The sequence below is a fragment of the Phoenix dactylifera genome, chromosome 8 (genome assembly GCF_051530095.1).
Source record: "Phoenix dactylifera cultivar Ajwa chromosome 8, Ajwa_hap1_PhDact_Kaust_v1.1, whole genome shotgun sequence".
Taxonomy (NCBI): Eukaryota; Viridiplantae; Streptophyta; class Magnoliopsida; order Arecales; family Arecaceae; genus Phoenix; species Phoenix dactylifera.
Genome location: NC_143197.1, coordinates 22,395,154 through 22,415,527, shown reverse-complemented (window position 1 = coordinate 22,415,527; position 20,374 = coordinate 22,395,154). Strand labels below are relative to the sequence as shown.

At 38.6% G+C, this 20,374-nt stretch overlaps 1 protein-coding gene across 2 annotated transcripts in view; it reads left to right on the top strand.

Annotated features, from left to right (window-relative positions):
* LOC103697015 (isoleucine--tRNA ligase, cytoplasmic-like) overlaps nucleotides 1–18,676 on the top strand; it is a 40,712-nt gene extending 22,036 nt beyond the window's left edge. Inside the window, exons 9-27 of one of the 2 annotated variants that reach the window (XM_088703093.2) lie at nucleotides 1,512–1,670; nucleotides 1,989–2,078; nucleotides 3,644–3,777; nucleotides 9,865–10,024; nucleotides 10,187–10,270; nucleotides 10,413–10,625; nucleotides 10,717–10,842; nucleotides 11,507–11,644; nucleotides 11,753–11,856; nucleotides 11,945–12,008; nucleotides 13,178–13,266; nucleotides 13,349–13,490; nucleotides 14,867–14,930; nucleotides 15,006–15,073; nucleotides 16,980–17,102; nucleotides 17,213–17,278; nucleotides 17,745–17,856; nucleotides 17,955–18,046; nucleotides 18,181–18,676. In XM_088703093.2, the coding sequence (XP_088559219.2) occupies nucleotides 1,512–1,670; nucleotides 1,989–2,078; nucleotides 3,644–3,777; nucleotides 9,865–10,024; nucleotides 10,187–10,270; nucleotides 10,413–10,625; nucleotides 10,717–10,842; nucleotides 11,507–11,644; nucleotides 11,753–11,856; nucleotides 11,945–12,008; nucleotides 13,178–13,266; nucleotides 13,349–13,490; nucleotides 14,867–14,930; nucleotides 15,006–15,073; nucleotides 16,980–17,102; nucleotides 17,213–17,278; nucleotides 17,745–17,856; nucleotides 17,955–18,046; nucleotides 18,181–18,282 (2,130 nt within the window). In that variant the 3' untranslated portion in view covers nucleotides 18,283–18,676. Of the gene's footprint in view, nucleotides 1–1,511; nucleotides 1,671–1,988; nucleotides 2,079–3,643; nucleotides 3,778–9,864; nucleotides 10,025–10,186; nucleotides 10,271–10,412; nucleotides 10,626–10,716; nucleotides 10,843–11,506; nucleotides 11,645–11,752; nucleotides 11,857–11,944; nucleotides 12,009–13,177; nucleotides 13,267–13,348; nucleotides 13,491–14,866; nucleotides 14,931–15,005; nucleotides 15,074–16,979; nucleotides 17,103–17,212; nucleotides 17,346–17,744; nucleotides 17,858–17,954; nucleotides 18,047–18,180 lie in introns of those variants that run through there. The other variant, XM_088703094.2, reaches the window with a different exon arrangement.
* The last annotated feature ends 1,698 nt before the right edge of the window (nucleotides 18,677–20,374 follow it).

Below are 20,374 nucleotides of genomic sequence, written 5' to 3'. Positions count from 1 at the left end.
CCTGCCCGAGTTGAAGTGATGTATTGCTCCGCTATTATAACCTGGCATTGGCAAGGTAGGCCTCATGCCATGCTAGTACTTTACATACTTAGGACAAAACTTGGGATATAGCTATGCGACATGTTGAGAAGTCACAAACATGGTACATGTTGCTTCATTGCCACTAGGCACAATTGGCATCTTAATCCTTGGCCTTTCCTATCATGTTGCTAGATAATTAGTTCTGTTGGCACCAAAGTATCATACTAGATCTGCATTACTTTTGAATGCAGATTGCCCATCTCAAGGTTCGCCGGACCGATACCATGATCTATATCGATTGGCTATTGGTACAGTACGGTATGGGTCCATACCGCATCATGCCAAAGTGTATCGAAATAGGTAGGAGGGGGAGAGGGAGGAGGAGAGAGAGAGGGAGGAAGAGGGGGAAGGAGATGGAGGGATTGGGACACTGGTGAGAAGAAACCCTTAGGTCGGGAGGGCGAAGATGTGGTCTCTAGCCTCTGAGGAGAAGGCTCGAGACGTTGTGGTCATGGTAGCGGACGCGCGGACCGTGCTCAAGAAAAAGATGGTGGTGTCGAGGAGCCCTTGCCTGACAACATCAGGGGAGAGGGAGGAGGAGGGAGAATGAGAGGGAGGGAGGGGGAGAGAGGATGGGGGAGAGAAAGGGAAGGAGAGATGGGGGGTTGGAGTGCGACATGCATCGGTGTCACTCGGTGAGGGTGAGACAAGTGTGAGGGGATGCTAGAGATGGAGAAACGAGAGCAAATGAGACCGAAAAGGCAAAAACCCTCGAACGTGTCATCGTTTTGATGAGACGAACTGTACTAGTTAGGGATTGGTTTAGTTCTGTACGCCAGAACTGTTTGGTTTGGGACGGTTCGGCAAATCTTGGTCCGAGTAAATTTTTGTTGCACTAGCCTCTCCCATAATCTGTTGTTAACACTTGTCTTTGCTCCCTGTATGTTCGTGTACTAGCACGATGCAAGAAGGGAAATAGTAAGAGAATGGTGCCATTGCTACACATTCTTGGAGAAATTCTTACATTGTTGGAGAAGTACCTCAATTTTTTGAAACCATCCAAATTTACTCTAATCACTCCTGTAAATTAATGAAATGTGGACATCATAGGTGCCTTATTTAGTGTGAGGGAAGGTGTTGGTGCTGCTTACCCTTCTTTCCTGAAGTAGGTTGGTACTTCAGTTTGGCTTGTGCCTGAATAATGCAATGGCTCATCGGTCATCTTCCATGATGGAACATGGTTCACATTGATGGTCAATAGTTGGGATAATCACTAGAAAAGCAAAAGAATGTGATAACAGATGTTTATTATAGTCGTGATCATGTTTTCATTTGCTTGATAGCCTAAGTGGTTTGAAGCAGATTTGAAGTCAGATATCTTTTGCATTTGCTATGCTACGAGCATCATGCCTCTGTTTGCTTTTTGCATGCACAAAACAAATTGCAATTTCTATGTATTTTTGTTTCCTTACCTGACAACTTGACTGCAGGAAAAACGCTTTCATAATTGGCTGGAAAATGCTAGAGATTGGGCTGTTAGTAGAAGTAGATTCTGGGGTACTCCTCTTCCTGTATGGATAAGTGAGGATGGTAAAGAGAAAGTTGTTATTGGTTCCATTGGTGAACTTGAAGAGAAGTCTGGTGTTAAGGTTTGTTCTTACCTATGTTTATTTTTGTGTTTCATTGTTTCCCCCTTCAAGTTTCTCGCATGGAAGCGGCATGTTAAGGTAAATGTGCCTGCTTGATTTACATAAGTTTGATATATCTGGAAGCTCGACATAATTTTTCTTTGTATCTTTTGCTTGTTCTGTCATAAAAAAAATTGAAAATTGAATTATGTTTTTGATGTTAAATTATATTCTGTGTTCCATCTTTCTCCCTTTTAGTATTTCGCTTTTCAGGTTGTATACATGATTTTTCGTACATGGATATCTATATCATACCAATCTTTATTGGTTATGGTTCAGGTTACAGATCTTCATCGTCACTTTATTGACCATATTACAATTCCTGATAGTCGTGGTCCAAAGTATGGTGTGCTTCGCCGTGTCGAGGATGTAAGTTTCTCGAACCTCCGAATATCTGGTAGCATCTTACTATCTCTATTACCAGTTCGTGTGAATTCTAAAGGCAAGCTTCCAGACTCGGATCAGGAGAGCATGTCTCAGTATACCACTTACTTTGAGAAATCACCATGAGATAATCTTTTAAAACTAGGAAGTTCCTTACGGATCCTTTTTTGTTCTAAGTTCTCTGTTAATCAGTGGTAGTGAATGAAGGTGGTTATTGGAGATACAATGGAAAATTTTTTCTTTAATATTAACACACAATCATTTTTATCTGCAAGTGTAAATGTTGGAAATTCTTGATCAATGTGCCATTCTTGAAAATGGTTTTCTTTGAGGTGTTGCCCAGGGTAACATATTCATGCTATGTAATATATAGACAATCAACCCTTTTGAACATGAAAGCTTCTCTTTCCACTGAAACTTCTGATTTAGACATTTTGCCGGTAGGGCTTAGTCCAGAACCATGGTCTCACTGCATGGTTTTTTTTATTTTCTATTTTTTATGAAGACAAAAAGGAGGAGGAAACTTGATCCGCTTCATTCAGACACTGTATAGCATGTTGACTCTTGATTTGTTTCACGTATCGCTGCTCTTGTGAGAGTGGTTTCTGTAATGTATACTTATACACTATGATTCAACTTATATTGTAGTTAATTTTCCCCCTCCTTTTCCTTTCTTTTTTGTTGGATTAAAGTATCATTTGCTATATTTTCTTCTGCATTACTTCCAGAATTCATTGTATATTTCACTTTTGATGCCATCTGTTGTGATAATTTCTTTATGAAAACTGAGGATAGGCTACTTATTTAATTTTGCACAATTTGCATTAAGTGGATCTTCTAAAATTTTCATGAGAATTGGTAACGTCATGTGTAGCCACCCAGGTTTTCTTTTGGTAGGTTCTCATTTGAAGAAGTCCATAACATGGATTTTTGTGATACTCTTAAAATACTGTTATTATAATTTGTAGCTCTTCCTTAGCCTCCCTTCATGGATTGAAGTGTAATTGTAGCTTTGATGCTCATCTTATGGCAACATTCTTGGTGAAAGAAATGGATCTTGAACACATTGAATGTAGCTTCACGTGCCTCTGCTGTATAATTTGGTAGCCTTCTTTGTTTTATTTATCATGCTCTGTAGTAATCCCTCAATCCCGGATGGATATCTCAGCTGAGATCATTGTTTTCTCTATACTTGATTTCTCAACTCATTAATAAATTGCAGCACCTAAAGTTTGTTTGTTCTGCATAATTTGAAAATCATCCTTTTAGTGGTTTGCATATACAAGTAAGTCTAGCACATTAAATTTTAATTACCTACATCAGAAATTATGAAAAAGGATTTGAAAAAGCTTCCAGTAACACTAGATTAGCCCTTGATAAAATGATTGCAAAGAGAAGTCATAAAGCAGACGTCTATATAGGGGACAAGGACTAATAAATACTTGGTTATGGTTATGTGTATTATTTCATTTTTGCATTTGATTTATCTCTCTTATTCTTTTTTATTGGGTGTAAATTGATGCAAGAGATGGTTGCTTATGCCTTTTCAGGTATTTGATTGCTGGTTTGAGAGTGGGTCCATGCCGTATGCTTATATTCATTACCCATTTGAGAATGCTGAACTCTTTGAAAATAATTTTCCAGGACATTTTGTGGCCGAGGGCCTCGACCAGACTCGTGGATGGTTGGTTTCTTTTCCTTTCAAGTTTGACATAAAAAATCTATCTCCAATTGGGATAGTGATTTTAAATGTGTCTGTCATGGTTCCCCTTGTCATCTATGTTGTTGCAAGTCTTCTATTTCATCTATTACTGCAGCAGTTTCCGTAGGTTGTATTTATTATTCTAACATGTTTCTAAGATTCTGGTTTCTTAGTCCTAAATTAATGAATTTGAAAATTTGGCTTGTTCCTTAGTTCATTATAGCATGCCTTATCTATGTTTTTGATGGTTCCCCTCCATATGGCCTTTTTCTTTAGTTTTGAGTTGTATCAGAAATTGTTACTAAGATGATTCCTAGTGTTGTGGCTTTTATACATGATCACATATAAGCGCTATTTTCGCTAGCAATTTTTCTTGTAGTGAAATTATAAAAAATTGTCAAATAAATAAATTAATTATTAACACTTTCTAATTTGCTGCATATATATTTGCCAGATTGTTGATTATGGCCAACTATCTAGCCTTCATACTGTGATGTGGCAAGTTGGTTGGTCTGGAGCCTTATTGGCAAACTATGGTTCAAAATTTCCTTGTGTTGCAATTTGTTATATGTTGAACAAAGCCCAAGTATCAATATTCAATCCATGTATATCAAGTAGTAAAGGTCGCAATTAGGCCAGATATAGGTCGGCTCAGATACAAGTGGATTCAGATACAGGTTGGTTTAGATACAGGTCGGGATGAAAAAAATATAAACCCTTACTTGAGCCGTTTAGCATTACAATCTGAACCTGATATATTTATTAGGAAAGTAATCCATCCCAACATTCATGACCTTTTAAAAAAATAGATTGGGTGGGGTTCGACTGTCCTAATCTGTTCCCCGATCTAGTTTCTCACCTCCCCCTTCATCTCTCTAACTCTAAATTTCATCCTCCCAAACCCTAATTCTAGAATTTATGGGATTTGAGTGGTAGCATACCTTGAGTTGATTCCATCTTGGGAAAGATCTAATCCTTGCTCTAGGTGCCAGACTCGGTAGGGCCACGTGGTGCAGCCAGTGGGGAGGGTGGTGGGAAACCAAAGTGAATGAACCAAGGTTCACCGTGCCACCCCGAATCGCCCAGCTCGGGTCGTGGTGTACCGGACCGGAGGTGGACTGACACGGTTCCACTCAACATTTTGAGACCACCAAGGGAGATGGAGAGGAAGGAGAGAGAGTAAAAAAGAGAGAGGGAGGAAGGGAGGGAGAGGAGGAAGGGAGAGACCGAGGGAGAGAGAGAGGCTGAGAGAGTGAGAGGGAGGGGGCTTTCAAGCTCCCTCTCCTCTAGTGGTGGGTAACACGGGTGGATCATTTGAAAAATTTCGAAAAATAAAAAGTGAAGTCAGTAGCAACAGCTGCTAACTTCGCTTAAATTTTTTTGAGAAGGAATATAATGGGGACGAAGCCCCTATTACAAATTACTGGAGGAGAGGGGGCTCAAAAGCCCTCTCCCTCTCCCTCCCTCTCTCCCTCCCTCTCCCTCCCTCTCTCTCTTTTCCTCTCTCCAAACGAAACAGGGGCAGACATCCTATTACGTAGCGCAAGAGCCTCCCTCTCTCAGCCTCTCTCTCCCCCCTCCCTCTCCCTCCCTTCCTTTGCCTCTCCATCCCTCCCCCTATCTCTCTCTCTCTTTTCCTGTCTCCCCCCTTTGGTTTCTCTTGGTCGGTACATGTCGGAACGACACGTCACAGTATTGTACCATATCGTTGGCCTACCAGGTTCTAGTTTCGGTACTATGGATCTTGAAATGAACCATGTAAAGAAGCCATTAGCAAAGGCAATGAGGTCATTGTGGGTGGCCCTCTTGCAAATCTTCTCATAGGTGGGGTCTTGGAGATCCGACGAAGTAGGAGAGGAAGGGAGCGATGAGGAAGTAGGAGATCCAGTGAGGATACTCAGAGGAGGGGGTTGGGAGGTGAGGGTTTGGAGAGATTGGGTGGGTCTAGAAGGTGAGGGTTTGGGAGGATGGGATTTGAGAGGCAAGCATTTGGGTGGAAAAGAGAGGGAGGGAGAGGAGGAAGGGAGGGAGAGGGAGGGAGACTTAGGAGGAGAGAGAGAGGCTGAGAGAGTGAGAGGGAGAGGGCTTTCAAGCCCCCTCTCCTCTGGTGGTGGGTAATAGGGGTGAATCACATGAAAAATTTCAAAAAATAAGAGGTGAAGTTAGCAACAGCTGCTAACTTTGCTTAAAATTTTTTGAAAAGGAATATAATGGGAACAAAGCCCCTCCCTCTCATTGCTGGAGGAGAGGGGGCTCGAAAGCTCCCTCCCTCTCCCTCTCCCCCTCCCTCCCTCCCTCTCACTCTTTTCCTCTTTTCTAAGAAAATAGGGGCAGGCATCCTATTACGCAGCGCTAGAGCCTCCCTCTCCCTCCCTTTCTCTCTCCATCCCTCCCTCTCCCTCCCTTCCTTTCTCTCTCCATCCCTCCCTCTATCTTTTTCTCTCTTTTCCTCTCTCCCCCTTTGGTTTCTCTTAGTCGGTACATGTTAGAACGGCATGTCACAGTACTGTACCATACCACTGGCCTACCGGCATGGGTTCCAGTTTCGGTGCTATGGACCTTGAAATGAAATATGTAAAAAAGCCATTAGCAAAGGCAATGAGGTCATTGTGGGTGGCCCTCTTGCAAATCTTCTCATAGGCGGGGTCTTGGAGATCCGGCGAAGTAGGAGAGGAAGGGAGCGATGAGGAAGTAGGAGATCCAATGAGTATACTCAGGGGAGGGGATTGGGAGGTGAGTGTTTGGAGAGATTGGGCGGGTCTAGAAGGTGAGGGTTTGGGAGGATGGGATTTGAGAGGCAAGCATTTGGGTGGAATTTAAGGGGCTTTGGAGGGGTTGGAGAGGTTTTGGGTTTGCAGTTTTGTGAGGGATGGGTGGTGAGGCAAGGGTTTGAGAGGCGAGTTGAGATGGGAGGGTTTTGGGAGAGGGATGTGAGAAAAATGAGACTAGAGATGTGGGACCATGGGAGGCAAAATTGTGAGGGATGGGCTGCCTTAGACCATCTTGTCTTGAACACTGAATGGGCCAGATGTTGAACTAATGGGCTAGGGTTGAATCAACTTAGATATTAAACGAGTCTAGCTGGGTTAGACGTGTCAGAACCCTTAATGTGAACTTGACCTTTTTAAAAAAACAAGTAAAACGGGTTTACCTATTCAGGACACAAACCTGTTTAAACCAAACCCAAACCTATTTATCTTATCAGTTGCAGGTTGGGTTGACAGGTCAGGTATGGATTGTGCTACCCCTATCGGCAAGAACTTTGGAGCCTGTTAGCAACAAAGTTTACAGTAACTTTAGCAACTCCAAATAACAAAAATTTGCTTCCTTATAATGCTTTAACTAGGCTTAAAACTGAAAACTGTTGTTTAGCTTCAATTATAACTAGCCAAAACCAAGGAACATGCTTTTTTAAAAAGAAACCAATGTAATTTTTAAAGAATTTATAATATTACTGATAATTCTTGAACAAAATGAATGAAAGATTGGAAATATTTCGAAAATGCTTAAACATCATGCCATCATAAATCATGATTTTAAATGTTAGTTGTTTTTATCAATTACTGTTGTCCAATATACGGAGAATCAGGTTTATATGACTTCATAAATTCCAAAATGCATAACATGGATGCATATATAGAGTTAATGTTATATACTTCTTCAGAACTCGTAAGCAATTCATGTTACTCTGTTAATGCCATCAGGTACGTTACTGTACAGCACTATGATTATGTATGTGCATGCCATCAGTTTCTTGATTGTCCTATGCATCTTGATACTCATGTTGGAGGCAGTGATAATAGCATATTGACCTGAATGTAACGCTTCGATTCCCTTCCCCACTGAATTCTGACCATAACAATCCCTCCCTCCCTCCCTCCCTCCCCCCCTCCCTCTCTCTCTATCTCTCTCTATCTCCACAACTGATTGTGGTTCACACCATGCCTCCCTTTTTGCTCATCCCCCTAGTTTTGTGCTTGGCCTGTAGGTGCCTGGGATGGATGCCTGTGAAAATTCCACATCCTTCCGCATAGAGACATCGTCGGATCTCTGATGTAGCAAAGTTAGAAGATCAAGCTTTGTTACTGAAAGCATAGCACCTGATGGAAGAGAATAAATTTTAAAGTTTCCATTTTTAGTTTTAGTTTAGTTTGCTTTATTTTCAGTTTGATAGGGTTTTAAGACTCTTACGGAGTCCTTTTATCAACCTTGGTTTCTTGGTGGACCAGGGTTCAAACTAGATTTTTTAGATGCTCGGTGCATGGTGAGCCTTCATCAATCCCAAAATGTTGCAAGCTAATCACCATCTATAGATCTATCAAGTTTCTAGGGCCAGCGTGGAATAAGAGATGGTTTAATGGTTCTTGAAACTTGTATGGTGAGACTCAGGCATGGTATGCTGAACTGATATCGGTAGGCATACCGGTCGCCTACTGGACCGGTTTGGAACTGGTTTGGACCGGTTTGGGACTGGTCATAACACAATGCGCGCTGTGGCGAACCGGTGCGAACCGATCAAACTGGTCATAACACAACGCACGCTGTGGCGAACCGGTGCGAACCGGTGAACCGGATGGAACTGTCCGGTTTCGTCGGGTACGCATCTAGTACCAGTCGATTCGGGCCGGTTTTGTCTTGGTACCACTTGGTTTTGGCCCAATAGGGCTCAGAATCATTTTTTAAGGCTGAACTGGACCGGTCAGAGACCGGACCGGTTTGGTACGAGCTGAACCGGCCGGTATGGGCCGGTTCAGTATACCTTGGACTCAGATTTCCTAAATTTGATAGTCAGGATCTTTTAAGATGGGTTTTCTAAGCAGAACAATTCAAGGAAGTCAACAATGTTCCAAAGGATCACATGGTATCTTGGGCTTGCATTCCTTGGGGATGCCATCCTGTAGAGAATTGTGACAGGACTATTTTTGCCACAGTTCACTGCGCTTTTTATGACTAATTTGGCCATCTTGATTATGCAAGTTCGAGGAGCACTCAAAGCTGCACCAATTTGGAATTCTTTCGGAATGCCAAACACAATTTGAGGGAGAGTTGCCAATTGGGTACCTGAATTTTTTTGTGGGAAGTCTCCAAGATGAAATCAAGGTTGGAATGAAGGTCCTTCAAGCAATAACTCTCCAACTAGCATTTTTCTTGGATTGTCTTCAAGAGGAATATGTGTAAAGATTGTGCCCTTCCAGTAGAGAATTTGACTTTTGCCAATGTGCACCAAAGGAGAAAGGGCTATCGTTTAACTATGATGGAAAGTTTAGCTTTGGACACCAATGCTTGGAACTTTGGTATTAATCGGAGCAATCTGGATGAAGCTAGTAATGTATGTCGGCAATGGATGTTTTTGACAATGCTTGAGGGAGAATGTTGTTTAAGGGCATGGGGATGTCACATTATCTATCCTTTCCCTTTTTGATGTAATTTATTTTTCAATAATCATGTTTTTTGGCCTGGTTATTCCATAAGAATATATGGCGTGATCTGATCCCATTTCCTTAAGATATGGTTGGATGGGATTCTGTAGAGTATCAAATGTCTAGTTTGCATATTTTAGTGAGTCAATCGCCTCTATTTAAATAATTATGTGCTCTATTTTGAGAAGAATAAAGAGAAACAATGTTTTAATGGAGGTTAACTACACTTGAAATCATCACTACGAGATCCAAATCCCTTGCAAGTGATCCATCTTCTTCCCCCTGTATGATTTCCATTTGCCACAATGATTATATGAATGTACATACCTGAGATTGTAGTGTACATGGACTTGGTTGCTGATCATCTCCACTAACTGGTACAGTGGGCATGCAAGGTTGAAGTTTCCATGCTTGATCTCTTGCTCATTGGTCTTCTCCTATTATTATTGTTATTGTTGTTCATTATACATACACAATATCATGGCCATTATTATCCAATCATACATGCAATATTTTGAAATTGATGTTTTCAGTTATTTCTAGAAGGTCTGGGTTGATAAATTTTAGTCCGTGCAAGATTAATGGTGTCCTTCAAGCATTGACGCACGATGTGTTACCTCTTGATACTTATTTATGCATGATCTTGCAGGTTCTATACTCTCATGGTATTGTCTACTGCATTGTTTGGAAAACCTGCATTTAGGAATCTAATATGCAATGGTCTTGTCCTTGCTGAGGACGGGAAGAAAATGAGCAAAAGGTTGAAGAATTATCCCTCGCCTATGGAAGTCATAGGTGATTATGGAGCGGTACGCCTATGTCAGCAACATAGTACTTCCAAAAGATTTGTTTGTAGTTATATTTCTTTTGTTTCATCTTGCATGTTGCTTGTTTTAGATGTAGAAAAACTTAGGGGTAATATCTTTTTTCTGCAATTATATTTCTTGTAGTTTTACATTTGTTTCATACAGGATGCTCTGCGATTATACCTCATAAATTCACCAGTTGTGCGTGCAGAACCTTTGAGGTTCAAAAAAGATGGCGTATATGGTGTTGTAAGTGTTGCCATATATTCTTCATTTCATTACAATTCTTTTCATGAAACTGTCATGCCTTTAAGTTACTATGTTTTTCTTCATCTGTTATTAAAACTTTCAGATATTTGCTCTGTTTTTCTCCATTCTTTGGTTCAAGCAGGTGAAAGATGTCTTCCTTCCGTGGTATAATGCATATAGATTTCTTGTTCAAAATGCAAAAAGACTGGAAGTTGAGGGTTTTGAACCATTTATTCCTATTGATTATAATACTCTTCAAAAATCTTCAAATGTGCTTGACCAGTGGATCAACTCTGCTACTGAAAGTCTTGTTCACTTTGTCCGCCAAGAGATGGATGCATATCGGTTGTACACGGTTTGTATGCATGCCTTAGTTAAATTATTGACTGTAACACATAGTCTCTTTTATTTTTTAGCTAATGCTTTTGATTTTGTGCATTGTGCAGGTTGTACCATATCTTCTAAAATTTATCGATAATCTTACAAATATATATGTGCGTTTTAACCGTAAGAGGCTAAAAGGGCGTACTGGAGAGGAGGATGGCAGGATTTCACTTTCCACTCTTCATCATGTAAGAAAATTCTCCCTTTTTCTTCTCTGTATTGTTTGGACGTGCATACTCATGGCTTGCAATCATTTAGAAACTTATGTATGGTATAATGTACTGCTAGTTGTTCCTTTTGAATTCTGCACCTTATTAGGTGTTTTGTTTTGTTTTTTTTTAGAGTTTGCAAATTTAAAAATTTGCCTAAGTCTGTGTTATAATAGATTATCTGTTAAATTGTAAGATTTACTGCATTGACACGTGGGTAGGATGATTTTTTGCCAACAGCATTCATGGTATAATGTGATTTTCCAAAATAATGTTGCCAATCTGTAGGCATATGATCTTTTGACATGTTCTCTTGTCAGTTGCTGTGTCCAATCCAATCCAATTATATGATCTCGAGCCTCAACTTTATGAATCTCACTGTTATGTAATGCTTCTTAGTAATGAATTAGATTTATGACGTCTCATACCAAATAGCAATGGGAAGTGCTATGCCAATACCCAACTTGGTTCATTTCATTCTTGTTTATTCTTTCTAGTAGATTCTGTTGTTTTATATGCTTGTTATGTATGCCACAAAGACATTCCATCTTTACCCTTAAGATCACTTCTCGTGTAACATGTTATATTACAATTTACAAGGCAACCAGCTTTAGTGATCTTAGCTTATGATTGTGTGCAACAGGTGCTTTTAACTACTTGTAAAGCAATGGCTCCATTTACACCATTCTTCACTGAGGTTCTTTATCAAAATTTGCGCAAGGTTTCTGTCGGATCCGAGGAAAGCATTCATTACTGTAGTTTCCCTTCAACAAGAGGGAAGGTGATAATGCTCTTCCATAGTCTTCCTGTCGATTATTCATCTATCACTGTCGATTTTTTGCCCTTTATCTTATTATGCATTTGAACAATTATACTGCGACATTGTCAGAGAGAGGAACGCATTGAACAAAGTGTTACAAGGATGATGACTGTCATCGATCTTGCCCGTAACATTCGGGAGCGTCATAACAAGCCTCTTAAAACACCACTCAAGTACGATTGCTTGTGCTCATATTTACTCTAATACCAACCATCTCTTGTTTGTTTTAAGACTAACCTTTATATATTTACTCAAATTCAGAGAGATGGTGGTTGTTCATCCTGACAGTGACTTTCTTGAAGACATCGCAGGGAAACTAAGAGCGGTTTGTAGAAATAGTAACCCATTTTTTTATAAATTAAATAGTGTTTTCTTTTAAATTGCTCTTTTGTTTTGACTTTTGGACATAAGGCTGTTATTATTCTCTAGAGATGGTGTATGTAAATTTTCTCTTTAACAGTCATGCATAATAGTCTGTTTTCTTTCAAAGGTCTAGATTTCATATTAACCAACATTTTTGGCTTTGATGAAGCTTCACATTTGTATGCACTGCACCTGCTGGCCATTTGCCCCCAATTCCCTTAATACATATCAATTGTTAAAATGAATTTCATTGAGAAAGTAGGCAGTAATAATAAAAATATATAGCATGTGTCATATACCCTTGCTCTAAGAAACTAAGTAGATTGTTTTTAACTCTAGTAACATCCTCTAAAATTGTTTCTCTTGTGATCTCTTATCTCCTTGTCCTTCCAAGTCCTCTTTGGTCCTCTCTTCTGTTATGTTGGTGTAGGAAACACCAAACCCATCACAGTCATGCTCTGATTTGCTCATTTCAATCTTCTTTATATTTTTAAATCCACCTGAACACCCTATTCATTGTTCCATTCATCTAGTGCTTATGTACCTTTGCATTTCCTAACTTTCATTGATGTAGTAATTTTGTTATTGTGACTCTGTGCTATACTGCTTATTACTAGTAGAAATATAGGAATTTAATAAAGCAAAAAGTGAAAACAGGTTGTTTATATTGGAAGTTGGTTTTCATGTTGGAAATTCCTATCCTCCAGTGTCTTCATTATCATTGTAAGATGTACCCCCTATTATGCAATTTCTTAGAATATGCAATTTCTTAGAATATGCAATTTCTTCATTATCAGGCATTGTAAGATGTACCCCCTATTATGAGTAACAACTATTACGGTTCCTTCTTGACCATCAAAAAACCGTTTAGTTAGTTTAATAAACAAGAAAAGACTTATCTTTCACTTATTTTTAAATAAGTAGCTTCTTTGCTCCTGAGATAAGGTGATATATTTGGTAGTATATGCAGATATGTAGTTGTATGTACAACTCTGTGCAGCTCTATTTGCTTATTTTGTAAATTTTCTATATCCTATGTAACTTCTGCATTCTTGAATCTTTATGATGTTTTCATGTTATTTTTTTTTAGATTGAACTCTTATTTTATCGGAAATCTGGTTTCTTTTGTAGTATGTGATGGAAGAACTCAATATAAAATCAGTGGTCCCATGCAATGATCCTTTGAAATATGCTTCTTTACGTGCGGAGCCTGATTACAGGTATGTTATGGATTCTCTAGTAATTCCATGCTCTTTCCATTATTTATTATATTATTTTAATTTCTTCTATGTTTTCTCTTAGTGTACTTGGTAAACGACTTGGAAAAGCCATGGGAACTGTTGCCAAGGAGGTTAAGGCAATGTCACAGGCCGACATCTTAGCATTTGAAAGATCTGGAGAAGTTACCTTCTCTGGGCACTGTTTGAAGTTGACTGATATCAAGGTCCTTCCTCATATACTTGCAATCATAATACATTACTTTTCAATTTCCATTCATTTAGACATTGTATCTGTATGGAAAACATTCTTTGAGATTTTTGAGAGATAACCTTCTTTTTTTGTCTTTTGAGAACTGGGTTATAAGTATTTTTCATCCAGTAGCTACATGATTTGGTAAGTGTTAATGGTCGTATGGTATATGTTGTTGGAGGAACATTATGATACTGCAGGAAGTTGATTTTGTAGTTACAAGTCCCAAATGTGAAGCTCAAAAGATTTTGTAAACCACTTATATCCGATTAAAGTTTGCCTTAAAGATTTGGATCTTTTCTTGCAATTGTTTTTGAGCAGTAGACAAGCCTCACACATTTCAATTAATACTACTTTACGATTCTTCATGGTCATCATTGGACCATTTTTTTTTTGCCCAAATACCATTTATATTTAGCATGTCCAATAAATGGCTTTTTTATATGCTGCTTCTTTCTCTGTGTTATGCTTTTTCCCTTGTAAAAGTTTTATAGCTTCTATGTATTTAAAAGATGTTGTTTGACATTATTATATAACTAAAAACTTGTTAATGTTGAAATCCTATTTTACTACTATGATATCAATAATTGTGTTTGCGATGCTTACTGCACTATAAAGTGTTTTTTATTTTTTTTGAGATCGATAGTCTTTTCGTATAAGGGGCCATTTCTTGGGGCATTGGTAAAAGGCCTGTTCTGACAAGTGCAATGTGCAGTGGTAGGCATTTGTGTCCTGGGGCAGCTACTTTGTACCCCCCCCCCCCCCCCCCCCCCCCCCCCAAAAAAAAAAAAAGAAAAAAAAAAGAAGAAAAAGCCAAAGGTTGAATCTGTCCCCAGTCTGCCTCTCCTAGAACCCTGAATTGCCCAGATTCTGGGTAATGACCCTTTTTTTTGATAATCTTTTCATGTATTAAGAAGTTTATACTTTATTCATTTCTCATCTCTATCTTGGATTTGGAAATAAATGTAATAATGAACCAACACTCTAAGAAATTCAATCTGCTCATTTTTAATATTAACACCTGTTATTTATGTTTGCCAAGCATGTATTGTTATGGAATTATTGGTTAATGGAGATATTGCTTAAATTTGAGTTTACCACAACATATTTATTATGTCTTATTGTTGATGGTTTCCATTTGTCATTGTTTGGTTTCCTTTTGCCTAGATAGTGAGGCCATCGTATATTTTCACTGGAACATAAAAAACATCGACATTGTGCTCCTTGTTGGAATAAATAGTGCAGCGATCAGAAAATTCATGGATCTCCAAGATGCTTAATTACATTTTGTCTCATTTGTAATGTGGAAACTTCATGAAAAGCTAATGGAAAATTTTATTACACTTTCAGATAGTGAGGGAATTCAAGTGTCCTGCCAATGTAAAGGAGAAAGAAATAGATGCTTCTGGCGATGGTACGAGATGATTCCTCTTCTTTTAACAACCTACTGTAACTTAAGGTGCTAAGTAATTTATTCTGTTCTGTTTAGGTGATGTTTTGGTTGTATTGGATTTACAAGCTGACGAGTCATTGTTTGAGGCAGGGGTTGCTCGCGAGGTAAAATATGGCAATTTTGGGTGCAGTTAGTTTTATTTGAAAATAGTCTAATAAGTCCTGTAAATTATTATCTCATTATTTCGTTCTTCCAGAAGAGCACAGTTTTTGGTCCACAACAGTGTCATGGGCAACTTATTGATAGATTTGAAATGAATTTGTCTGCATGGTGCAAATAAAAAAACCAGTCTAATCTACATTAAATGTAAAATTTGGGAAAGCTATAATCTTACACTGGCATAAGCCTTATGTCTAATTGCTGGTTGGATCATTCTTAGTAGTGAGTGAGAGAGAGAGTACTGATTTTCAGAACACAAAAATATGGTAAATAGCCAAAAGGATCTGAATTTCTTATATCTACATACTTAGGTACATAAAGGTCTTTTATATATGAATGTTTCACTTATGAAATCTTTCATGATAGTGAGATCAACATCAAAGCTTAAATTTGTAATCTTGGAACAGGGCAAACTGACTTGAGATGTTGGTCGAATGATTGGAAAATAATTCCTTTGAGTTTATGGATTTTTGGTTTAAACAATCCTAGTCTTCTAAAAGATTGATCATGAACCTAGTTGGGGATGCAAACAAGCCAAACCAAGCTGGGTAGTAAGCTGCTTTTGTTAGGGTCATTATATGTTTGGAGTTAATCGAGCTTGAGCTGTGTTCTAGCCGAGCTTGATAACACATGTTCAAGCTTGGCTTGTTTCATAATCTGAACTAGCTTTCTATTGAGGCAAGCGAACCTGCTGTTTTTTTTTCTTTGGTATATGCTTTAAAAAAGGCTTCAGCTTGGCCGTCTCCTAGCTGAATGAACTTAGCTCCACATCCACCTTTAAAGTTCTGTTTTGGGGTTTTTTTCACTAATCAGAGGCCACTTTTCATCTCCTGCCTTCTCATCTTCCATTACAGGTCCTCCCATGTCCTCACCTTGCTACTCTATCACTTTAATTTTTTATACATTTTAATTGTCTGTGATTATGAGTTTTTAATTTGTTTATTGACATCATAAGGATTTGTGAATCTGTGTGGAGTCTGAACGAACTGTTAATGCCCCCCCCCCCTCTCTCTCTCTCTTCCTGTTTAGAAATCTGTTTGGATTTTAATTTTTACATTGTTAAAGTCCACATTACAGCTTTCCAGCCACTTGTTTGGAACCTGTTGGGTAGTTTATTATTGAAATATTAATGTATATTGTCTAATTTGTCAATATTATGTATCATTAACACTATTAGTTGGTGCAGTTATTTATCATAATTAGCTCAAAAAATTGATCCCTCATACTTACGGATTGTGAAAAGGAAGTACTCAGGCGAGTGAGGTGACAAGGCTAAAATGTCATTTACACTGTCCTAATCCTAAAATAGGTCTTATTCCAACCTTCAACCATACGGTATATTCAACTAATCAAACAACATGGTGCCTCTAACTTGCTAACGACATAAAATGAGAATGTAAAGGCACTATATTTTTAAATGATTACTTGTCATATGATGATATTCCCTTGGCAAGTCCGTGGGATACTTTGTTCATTATCTTGATTGCTAGGATGACCTAGCCTTTTCTTCTTCACCTTTGGGTTGCAAATTAGAATAAAGGTGTTTCAACAAAACACCCATTGAAGTCATCAGTGGAGATGTTTAGCTATGCTCTGCATCAAAATTCTGCTTTCAGAAGAATGCCCAAGATGACTACGTACTTGTTTATTGTAGTAACTTCCATTTCTATTAATATGTTTTGGCAGAAACTTTAGCATTTGTTCATTTTATTGTCCTGTTATCAATGTATACTTTTATATTGTTTGAGGTTGGACATCTAAAGGATCTTCATGCCATTATGATTACTATATGCTGTGCATGATAGAATAAATTTCTGATTCTTGACTAGCCTGTAAATTTCCTTATCCCAGGTTGTTAACAGAGTCCAGAAGTTACGAAAGAAAGCTGGACTGGAACTGACTGATATTGTGGAGGTTTACTACAAACCTCTAGACAATGACAAAAATATTCTGGAGAATGTTGTAAACTCACAGGTATGACCTTGGTAATTTTGAGTAACATCCTGCAGGTTCTTTGTTGCAACTTGGTAATTGTTTAGTAGTGAACCAGAAAAGTTTCTCACTTTCTGTTCCTCTTTGTGCAGGAGCAATACATTAGGGAAGCATTGGGTTCTCCTTTACTTCATCATTCTTGGACTCCATCAGATGCTGTGAGTGTTAGAAACAGAAGCTTTTTTGATGGCTAAGAGCTTTTCTGATGATCAAAATTATGCTAATGTATCTTGAATCAACATTCACCAACTTCTTAGTATCCTTAATTTTCATAGCTTTTTTTTCCTTTGATGAGTGAGTGATACTGGGACTTTTTAAGTTTGCTTTTTGTTCAAACAAAAATAGCGGTGCAGAAATCTTAATGCCAGCTTGTGAAATCCAAAGAATGCTCGTGTAATATTAAACTGCTTGTGAATTTTGAAATATGGGCCGCCAAACCTAACTTACTGTAAATTTGCAACTATTACCTGCAAAGCCCTTTGATATTATAATTAAACTGCTTAAAACTTGACTTCGCTATTATCTTCTTGGCTCCAGTACCTGTTGTGTTTTCTTAAATTTGGATGAGGATTATTATTACATTCAAAATGAACCTATCACCAGTGAAGTTATGGTTACTTGCAGGTCATATTTTGCCAGGAAGAATTTCGTGGGGTATCTGGGGCATCGTTTGTCATCAGCTTTGCAAAGCCTACTCTGGTGTTTGATTCTGATGCTATTCTTGCATTATTTTCAGGTCCTTTATTGGAGTTCTACTATTCCTGTATTCAAACACTCTTGACGCAAAGCTTTAAGATTGTTACTCTTCTTATATATTTCTCCTCTCCTTCTCAGGAAACAAAAAGCATGCTGATGCTTTACAGATATATCTATCATCAAGGGATCTTTTCAATTTGAAGTTGGAGTTTCAAGTCGGGAATGGAAAGGTTAGCATCTCCCTTATCCATCATATTGCTTTTTTTTGTCATATACAGATATGAAGTTGGGATTTGTTTACCCCGTTTTGTTTGCATAAAATTTAACTGTCACAAATGGGTGGTTATTTACTTGGCCCATGCAGATCAAGATAGATTGTGTGAAGGATCAGCCAGCAGTTGATTTGGAATTGGGAAAACATATCTTTTTGAGCGTTGGGGATTACTTCTTGAGCAGAAAACAGTAATTTATTTCAAGAAAACAGTAATTTATTTCAAAGGTTGAGCTCATTTAGTCTATACATTCTGCACAATTATTTTGACTCCGCAGGAGAGGCCGTATTGTTATGATTTTCTCTATAATCTCTACAACTACTTTCAAGGCATGATAGAGGGTTTTGCCTGTGTCATGCACTGCTGCAACCAATGCTCAAGTCTCCTGCAATTCTGCAACAATTTTTTATAGTGCAATTTGTATAGCATTTTCTGTCACCGTTCTTATATGCATGTGTTTGATTTGTGAGGCGCCAATTATCATCAGTTTTGAATTCTCTATGATCCTGTACTCAATAATGGTTTAGTTGGATGTATGGATGAGGACTATATTAGTGAATACATGTTCATCCCAAGGTTTCTGATGCACTGCTATTTCCAATTCTCAAATGACCTGCAAAGTTTTTTTATAGTGCAATTTATGTAACATTTTCTTTGTTGCAAGCATATGAATACACGTGAGGTTGATTTGTCAAATGCCATATTTGCTCGGATTGATTACGTTGACAGGTCTGTTTGGGAAAACCAACTAATCAATGAACTGTCTTTTCTCAAAAAATCAATGAGTGTTGGATGACGAGGCAAGCTTATTAGTATTAGCAGAAAAATTTGGTATGTTCTTGCTGTTCCAATGAATATTGTTAGCACGAATGATGAACACAGCATGTCCATTCATTGAACATGTGTTGTAACGGACCATCCTAGAAAATCTGAGATTAATGGATGTCTCTAGTTGTCTAGTTTTTATGTTGCATGCAAGCAAATGTATATCGGATATGCTATTTGCACATTTGCATATCATGAAAAATATGTAGTGGGGATGATCCCACTTATGGCTATGCTGTTATCTAAGATTGGTTTACGCACTTGGGATTTTTGGTTAAGTGCGGATTTCTATATTAGCAGACTGATCAATAGTTCATGTGATTGCTTAAAAAGATCTGAACTAGTCTCCATTTAGATGACCTAAATGCTACATAGCATTATCTCTTGCCTTGTATTTCTGGCACAACATTGCATTTCACCTTGTAAATTGGTTTGTAGACCCTTGCGGCTTTTTTGATTGCCTGCAATTGATTAAATAACTTGTTCCTTTTTTGGGTACTTCTTTGTCACAATCTTCTCCCCATATCTTTATAGTTACATAATTAATGTGTTTTTATTTGAAAATATTACCTTGTTGAAAAGTATTGGGATTTGTAAGTGATGTTATAGCCAATTTCTCCCCTTCAAGGTTATTTTCCCTCTTGAAGAAGTGTGGCCTGTGGGGAGTTCTACCCTGTTGGTGGATATAATGGTGATGGTTCTTTTCTCATCGGAGATGTCCAACTGATTTTCTTTTGAATATTGAACGCCTCCTCACCAGGACTAAAATCAGATTACTACCAAACTTTAGTATTGTATGCATGGTCTGTCGTACCGGTCCGTACTGGCCGGTATGGGCCGGTCCGGTCTGGGACCGGTACCGGATCAGCGTGGAATCCGGTACCGGTAGTTTATTGTTGAAGAACCGGTACGGAATCGGTATGGACCGGTTCGGGCCGCCGACCGGTACCAGTACGGTGGATCTTGATTGTATGACTTATCTATTCATATTCCTTGTTATTGTAGCCAACAAGGATGTGTTTCACTTTGTTCACCTAGTTTATCTTTTCATGTCAATAAATATACAATTCATGGCCACATCCTGCATGAGGCCTTGTAGTGGTCTCCTCCTCCACAGCGAAGCCAAACCCTTGCTTTGAATAGATGGAGGTGAGGTTTTGGAGGACCCGAGAGGTTGTAGGATGAGATGGTGGTCAGTATGGCTGGGGTTGCAGCAAGTAGTCCGCGGCCATACCTGAGCAGTTTCTCAGATTTCAATGCGACATGCCCAGGGAGGTGGCAGTGTCTTCGTGATGGCTTTTTGACTACTTCGGCAAAGGAGCTTCGCTTCTGGAGTGGTGGTGGGTGGGATGGTAAGGATGCCTAGTCTTTCTATAGTCATTACTTTTCAGATACGTCCTTCGATTTCTTATTAAGGTTTCTTAGAAAAATCAAAACTACAATCAGAGTCTGTCGCAGCTA